The sequence below is a fragment of the Austrofundulus limnaeus genome, unplaced genomic scaffold (assembly GCF_001266775.1).
Source record: "Austrofundulus limnaeus strain Quisiro unplaced genomic scaffold, Austrofundulus_limnaeus-1.0 Scaffold115, whole genome shotgun sequence".
Lineage (NCBI taxonomy): Eukaryota > Metazoa > Chordata > Actinopteri > Cyprinodontiformes > Rivulidae > Austrofundulus > Austrofundulus limnaeus.
In genome coordinates, this window is record NW_013952517.1 from 1305020 (window position 1) to 1312409 (window position 7390).

Below are 7390 nucleotides of genomic sequence, written 5' to 3' on the forward strand. Positions count from 1 at the left end.
AAAAAAACAAAGAAAATACACAAATCAAAAATCAAAATAAAATGAAAGGTAGCAGAAGAAGAATAAATCTTATAATGTCTGCCCCTTTTATCCCCAGAATATATTCAAACAAAACATAATTTACAAAACAATACAAATAAAAGTAAAAACATCAACTCAAACAACAATTCATATATCTCATTTTACTTTTCCATATACCTTCAGAAACCTAGCTTTTATCTGTCTCTTAAATATATACATTGATCTGGCATTTTAAAGATAATAATAAGAAAATAAATGATGATAAAGAGTCAATCAAATTAATAGGCTTTTTTTCTAGCATCAGGTTTGCAGCTTTACAAACATGAAAATCTATTTTCTTGTATTTRTGTTCAGCATGCAAAACAAAAGAAATATTTTTTTGCCTGGAAGTTTTCAGGCTTTGTCAGAAAACAGCGAGGAGTTACAGAGCGTGTAGTTTTATTACATGCATGGAGAGCGCCTCACAACCAGAAGGTCGGAACATTTACCGAGACCTTCCTGTGTGAAAGCTGCACATTTTGCCTGCATGCCTTCTTTTTTTGTTGTTTTTTTCCCTCCGGCTGCTCTCGTTTCCTCTCTCAGTCCTCAGTTATGCATGAAAGGTTGATTAGTCATTCTAAATTGGCTGTTTGTGTGAGCGTGCACGGTTGTCCGTCACTGTCGCCGTGACATGCCCTGCATCTGTTTGGCTCCTGAAGTCAGGTGGAATAACATAGAATTATCTTCCTTCCACAAGTCGTACAATAGACTCGGTCCCTGGTCCGTCGTAAGATTTCCCATGACCTGTCTTTTTCCCCACTCTTAGGCTCAGTCCCTCCATCCGTGAAATCTCTCTCTCCCTTTTCTTTTCTTGTTTTTGGTAGAGGCAGTGAAACAGAAACCAACAGGACCAGAAGGAGCGATGCTCAGACGTGTAATTTTATCCTTGACTGACCTTACCAACATCAGACTGCAGATCATCATGTTTGACTGGGCTTTGGTCAAAGAAACCTTGCTGCTTACCCAGAATATATTTAGGTTTGAATATACATTGGTGTTGTCTGATAAACCTCACATCTGTGTCCAGCGGTCACTAGAGGAATGCTTGTTTTCTTAGACATTTTTTTTTCCATGGTGACAAGTTTTTACGATCCCACAATCACTAAAATGAACTAAGCAGTGCTGTACAGAGTGGTAACAGGGAATTTTCAAGGCAAAAATTTGTACCGTTAACTCTGAAAAGGAGAAAATTATGTTGGAGAGTGAAAGTGACKTTAAAACAATGAGAACCCTCTTTTTGTATGGAGCGATGATAAAACACACAAAAAAGGGCTCATTTTTAAATACACTGTACACTTTTGTGTCAGCGCAAACTCCACTGTCTACCATTAGGGAACATTTAAACACATCTTTTTCAACTAGGGCTGGGCCATATCATATCATTCATGATAAACTTGTCCGGGAAAATAAATATTTCATGATATGGTAATTTCATGACCGACGTCATTTTGCCCATGTTGGAGAACCTGCTTGTTTTCTGTTGCGGTCTCGTTAAAGCCGCCCAGCCACAGCTTTATCCAATCAGAGCAGAGCAGGGCGGGTCTTTCTGATGTGGGTAAAGTAGTCAGGATAAACACCGGTCAGCCTGCAGCTCCTGTCCTGAGTGAGCAAACCCCGTCCTCCACACTTCGCTCCCAAGCTACCCGAGATGTTGGTATCTAAAATCTAACACACTATAAGTTTATGTGTTCAGAGCGTCGTTTTCTAACAGATACGTCCATCTTTTCTCACATGACCTCTCTTCAACAGCAATGTTATGGGAGCGAGGTGCACGCAGGTTGAGTTGTTCTGAGAGCTGCTGCTCTTCCAAAACATTAACTCAGATGAACACTTTGCCCCAGTATAGAAAAGATGAGTCTCTGCTYAGCTTTAGCGACTCCACCRCAAATAAAAGCTATGTTCTTACCATAAATGTCTACAAATTTCATTCTTCACAATATATCTTGTTTATATTTAGAAGCATACTGTGACTGAACTGCTCTGTGATTCAATAAATGGTCAAATATGAAGAATACATATTATTAAACGATTACATGAGCTCTCTAAATAATATCATTTTGAAAGCAATAGTTATTTTAATAGCAAAATCAGTCAGTCTAACAAATTTAAAAAATGTATTTAAGTTATTTTGTGCAGTACAAAAGACATATTTGAGTTTTTTTTATCTAAAATTATAATACATGTGTTTGTTTGCACTGAAACATTATGAAGATGGTTAAATATTTGCATGACTATATCTGACTCAAGTTTTGACAAAAATGTTTTTTTATTAAATATATTAAAAACACTAAAATGGCAAATATAAACTACAGAAAAGCTGTTCAAAATCAAACTCTTCCTTCCTTTGGTCCAAATGGTTCAGGTTAAAATTTTTGTATAATGCTTCGTTAGAGAATACTAAACTGTGTACTTTGACTGAGAACATAAACACAGTGTAGTGTTATGACTATACTGTACTGTGTACCTGTGTGTGAGTTATCGTGCATTTATCGTTATCGAGGTAAACTGGTTAATATATTGTGATATTGATTTTAGGCCATATTGCCCAGTCCTATTTTCAACTCATTTAGCCAAAATAGTTGCATATTTTAATATAGATATAATTAAAACAGTAAACACGCTTCATTTTTTTAACTTTAACATTACATTAATGCTTGTTTTCATGCCGGTTCATCATTTATGCACACCTCATGTTTAACCAGCAGGTTTCGTCCTTTAGGACATTCATTTTATTCAACTAATTACTGTATAACAAGATGTGTTTTAATTTGACATGGTTGTTTTTTCTTCTCATTTCCACTCTATAACAGGACATTTTCTTTTTGTCATATACATATTACTGAAAATGTTTAGTTTTGTTTAACCTAATCTTCTATTTTTTTTTGTTCCAGAAATGACCAAATTTGACCTTTTCAGCTGCAAAATTAACTGGAAAGTCGTCACAAAGTGCACCCGTGTCTCCGCCCACGTTTAAACGAGGCACTACGCCTGCATTGAAATTCATGTCGAGGCAAAATGCATCTCAAAGTTCAGTGCAGTTTTGAACACGGCTTTAGCTTAAAATATTTTCTTTTATATGTCGCCTTGAGCCTGACGTGTTCGTGTCAGTCACATGTTGCAGTGATGACCTGCGTCCTGCTGTGTTTGCACCAGAACAATTAAAGCTGTTTGTGAATATGAGGCAGAAACGGAGGAGGCAGGGGGTATTTTGAAGGTAAACTATAACAGATAGCAAGGACACACTTTGAGGCATGCCGTGTCAATTATTTCGATATCAAAAATGCAAAACATATTTTTCTGCTGACTTTAATGAACGAAACAGCGATTTAGTGAATCTCGACTTTGATACCTCTCGATCAGCCAGCTCAGCCTGCAGCTGAGACACTTTCTCTCTCAGCTCTTTCAGCTCCTTCTTGGTGGACTCCACCTCGTCTGTTTTTTCCCTCTCTTCCCGCTCCCGCTGATCCTTCAGCCGCTCGATGATTCGCTCCTGAGCACGATGAAGGACAAGCAGGGCACAGTCAAAAGGTAAAAAGCAGGGAGAGGAAGGCAGGGCGTGATGGAAAAAGAGAAACATTAAAGACTTTTAAACAGCCATTCACAGTCACTTAATATCAAGTTTCTGTACTAATAACTGTCACATTAAACTTTATGCACATGGCAGCTTGGACAGGATCTAACAGCCAGCGCTGATTTTACACACGTAATGTCTTTTGGCCCTAGATGTAAAACTCACAACCACTAAAACACAAAGACTGAGCTCCAGCTAAAAGTACAAAAGTTCACTCAGGTAAAAGAAGCACCCAGAAAGTACACTGAGACTGCTAGGTGTGTTATTAAAATGCTCAAGTAGGGTTAAAATTAAAGTTGAAATAAAGTTTTATCAGTAAAAATGTAAATTAAAGTGGTTTTTTTTGCTTTGAAGTATCTTTAAAACAATTATTTAGGAGTAAAAAGAGTTGGCAGTTTTCTGCTCTAATTAAAAGAAAAAGAAGAAAAAACATCAAACAAATAAAACGACTTAAACATACTGCAAAAAAAATAAAGAGTAATAAACGGATTTAAAAACAAAGAAGACGGCACCAAAGAAGGGAAAAGACTTGGTCACACGTCTCACCAACACACTGAGTCACGGCTCCATTAATAACCCCGTTTCCTGTAATTTGCAACAGTCTGAGTTTGTAAGAAATGACTTGAAATAGTAGGAAAATAAACGCTAATCTGTTTACGGACACAAAAACCATCAGAAAGCAGCCTGAGGATTGAAAAGAAAAAGTGTTTTGAAGCTAAATATCCAGACGTAAACAGTAATCAATGGGCTACTTTGAGTCGAGTGGCTGCGATCAGCCTGTGAATAATTTAATATTAAAACAACCGGTGTGATTATTGGTCCTCTTCCATTTATCCAGAGTCAACATGTGGGTGGTCGGTGGTTTTGCTCATAAAGGTTTTATTAATGTAACCTCGCTCGTGCTTTGACCTGAGGTTGACCAGCAGCGGCTTGTTTTCCTACGCGCATCACTGTGAGTGTGTGTGTGTGTGTGTGTGTGTTTGTGTACCTTCTCGGCCAGAGCTTCCTCCAGCGTTCCCAGAGCGGTGTCTGTGTTCGACGTGTCCGTCTGCAGCGACTTGACTCGGTCCTTCAGTCCGCTCAGCTGCTTCTCCTTATCCCTCAGCTGATCCTGGAGGTTCTCGATCTGCAGAGAGAAACGCTCGTCAGCTCGATTCGTCATGCACAAGTCACCTGTCGACCGTTAAAGTGAGGTTTTCTTGGCTGGGCCGTGGGCTTTCAGAGGCTCTAAATTAAAGCACTGGAGCAGTTGATGCTCCAGATAAAACTAAGGTCTGATGAACAGCAAATATTTCACTTTTTGGCTGAATAGTTTATTATTTTTGCTTTAATATTTAGTCAAATCTCATAATCATTCCAGTGTTTTTACCAGAGTAAACTCTGAACACTACAGAAGTCAGAATAAAATACAGTTGGTTTCTTTTATTTAACTATATTGGTGAAATTCAATCAGCTAGCTTAGCCTGTAAGCCACATGCTAATAAGCCATGTGCTAAAAAATTACGAGTTTGGAAAAGAAAAATTAAATTAACCTGACAAACTTTTTAAAAGTTGTGCCTTTTTGTTCTTATTATGTCATTCAGTAAATGAGTAAACATATTTATAACTAATGTTGACTAGCCGTGGCAGCCATCTTGAATTAAATCAGTTTTACAAGCTAGCTGCTAAAGTATAAATTGGGGATGACTCTCAGCTCAACCACGCAAAACTTGAACAATACCTGTTAAATTGACAAAATTAAAGCCATTTTTTGTGCTTATCTGTAACAGCCAACTTCAACTGGACAGACTTTCTGAAAGATTCATTAAAATCCACCCAGTKGTTCATGAGATATTTTGCTGACACACACAAAACGGGGCCTTCTGCAGTAAGGCGATGATGACTGCTAATACCTAAAAGTTTATTATTCGTGTAATTCTTATCCCCCCCCTCCCCCCCAGCATTTGTTTCCGTTCACTTTCCTCCCCCCCTCCCATTCATCTGGAATCAAATTAACTTTCTGTCAAAGACACAAACACAGAAATCTCAGACTATAATAAATTTAACACGAGAGCTAACAGAGAGGTAACATTTCTCAACCTTAGCAGCTAACCTTCAGTCCAAACACACACACTCCTAACCCCACCTCCTCCCATCATCTCTCCGTCTCTTCTCGCAGTGATTAAGGAGCGGATTTATTTTCTGTTGAAACACAAAACCAGCAGACATAACTAAGTGCRTGTTTGGGAGAGAATTTCCTAAATGATGGAGCTTTAAAGGCTCAGATGATTCAGATTTTGCTGCGAGGTTAAGAGTGCAATGAWAGGTTGGTTTGCGACCTTTAACTCGACTGCAGGTGAAAGGCGCATTTCCGGTGTGCTCATACAGTAAAAGCTTCCCAGCACATCATTAATCAGCTGTTAAACTTGACAGCTTGACTGACACGTCCTCCTCCCCTCTCTACAGCACACACACTTTGATCTGGTGTGGATGTCCTGAAACTGACAGCTGCAGGATAACTGGGATGCTTCTGAACACGCAGACATGTATTAACTTCACTGATTTTAGTCCAAAAAGAGGAATCAGACAAACCCTTTCAGYACTAATTGGCTGCTCACACGTTGGTGATTTACTTAAGAATAATAAAAAAGCAGATAAAACCCCTAAAATTGAAATGAAAACACCGAATAAGGAGAAGAAATTAGGGAAACCAGAAGCAGACTGAATGCTGGGGGAATCAGCAGCATCAGCCGCTCCAGCTGTGAACTGTATTCTATTTGAAGACAGCAGAGGTCATCATTTATTAAACAAGAGGAAGTCATTAGTATGCATCGGATTTAAACACACTATGTGTCTCTCCTCCCCCTCCCTGCTCTGCTTTATGTCTGCTGGTATGAATGTCTGTATCGATTATTTGTCAGCAGCGGACATCTGCAGGATACAAACTGGGAGAAATGGATTGAGAAATAGGAAATGGTTGCAAGGAAAAATACACAAAAACAGCCTTTTTTTTTAAAGGAAAACCTGCCAAACTTGAGATAATTTAATATCACCACATTGTGTGTTATTATCATTTATTTTTTTCATGTCTCTTTCTGATGGATCTTTCCATGATTTCACCTATCTTTTCTGCTTTTGATTCAACTCTTTATGCTTTACTACACCACCATCTAGTGGTTAAAGACATGCATGGCAGCAAATCAGAATCACTGTTGCAGAAACATGGGAGCTTACTGTAGAGTCATTTGAAATTTCTTTTTTTTGTTTTCAGATTTTTATTCTTACTAGAGGAACTGTATGTTCTACAACAACGCTGTGTGAATATGAAACTGTGCTGAAGAAGTCTGAACTGAGCTGCCAAAGGAAAAAAAGGAAGAGAGAGTCTAACATGAGAGAAACTGTAACTAATGAGCAAAACTGTTGCTGATACAAGAAAAACGGTAGCTAATTTGAGCAAATCAGTAGAAAACTGAGTAAAACTGTACCTTCTATGAGCAAAATTATAGCTAATATGAGCAAAACTGTAGATAATTGAGTAAAACTGTAGCTACTATGAGCAAAATTATAGCTAATATAAGCAAATCGGTAGATAATTGAGTAAAACTGTAGCTACTATGAGCAAAATTATAGCTAATATGAGCAAAACTATAGCTAATATGAGGAAAAATGTAGCTAATATGAGCAAATCAGTAGATAATTGAGTAAAACTGTAGCTACTATGAGCAAAATTATAGCTAATATGAGCAAAACTATAGCTAATATGAGGAAAAATGTAGCTAA

The 7390-nt window shown here is 37.9% G+C and overlaps 1 protein-coding gene across 10 annotated transcripts in view; it reads right to left on the reverse strand.

Moving 5' to 3' along the window:
* The window catches only part of LOC106521789 (ELKS/Rab6-interacting/CAST family member 1), a gene marked incomplete in the record, with an annotated part of 136158 nt that overhangs the window by 86393 nt on the left and 42375 nt on the right, over window positions 1–7390 (reverse strand). For all 10 annotated transcript variants that reach the window (XR_001310712.1, XR_001310710.1, XR_001310711.1 and 7 more), the window contains 2 exon segments: window positions 3410–3550; window positions 4620–4757. Coding sequence is in view for 7 of the 10 variants with exons in the window: in XM_014014514.1 (XP_013869968.1) it covers window positions 3410–3550; window positions 4620–4757 (279 nt within the window).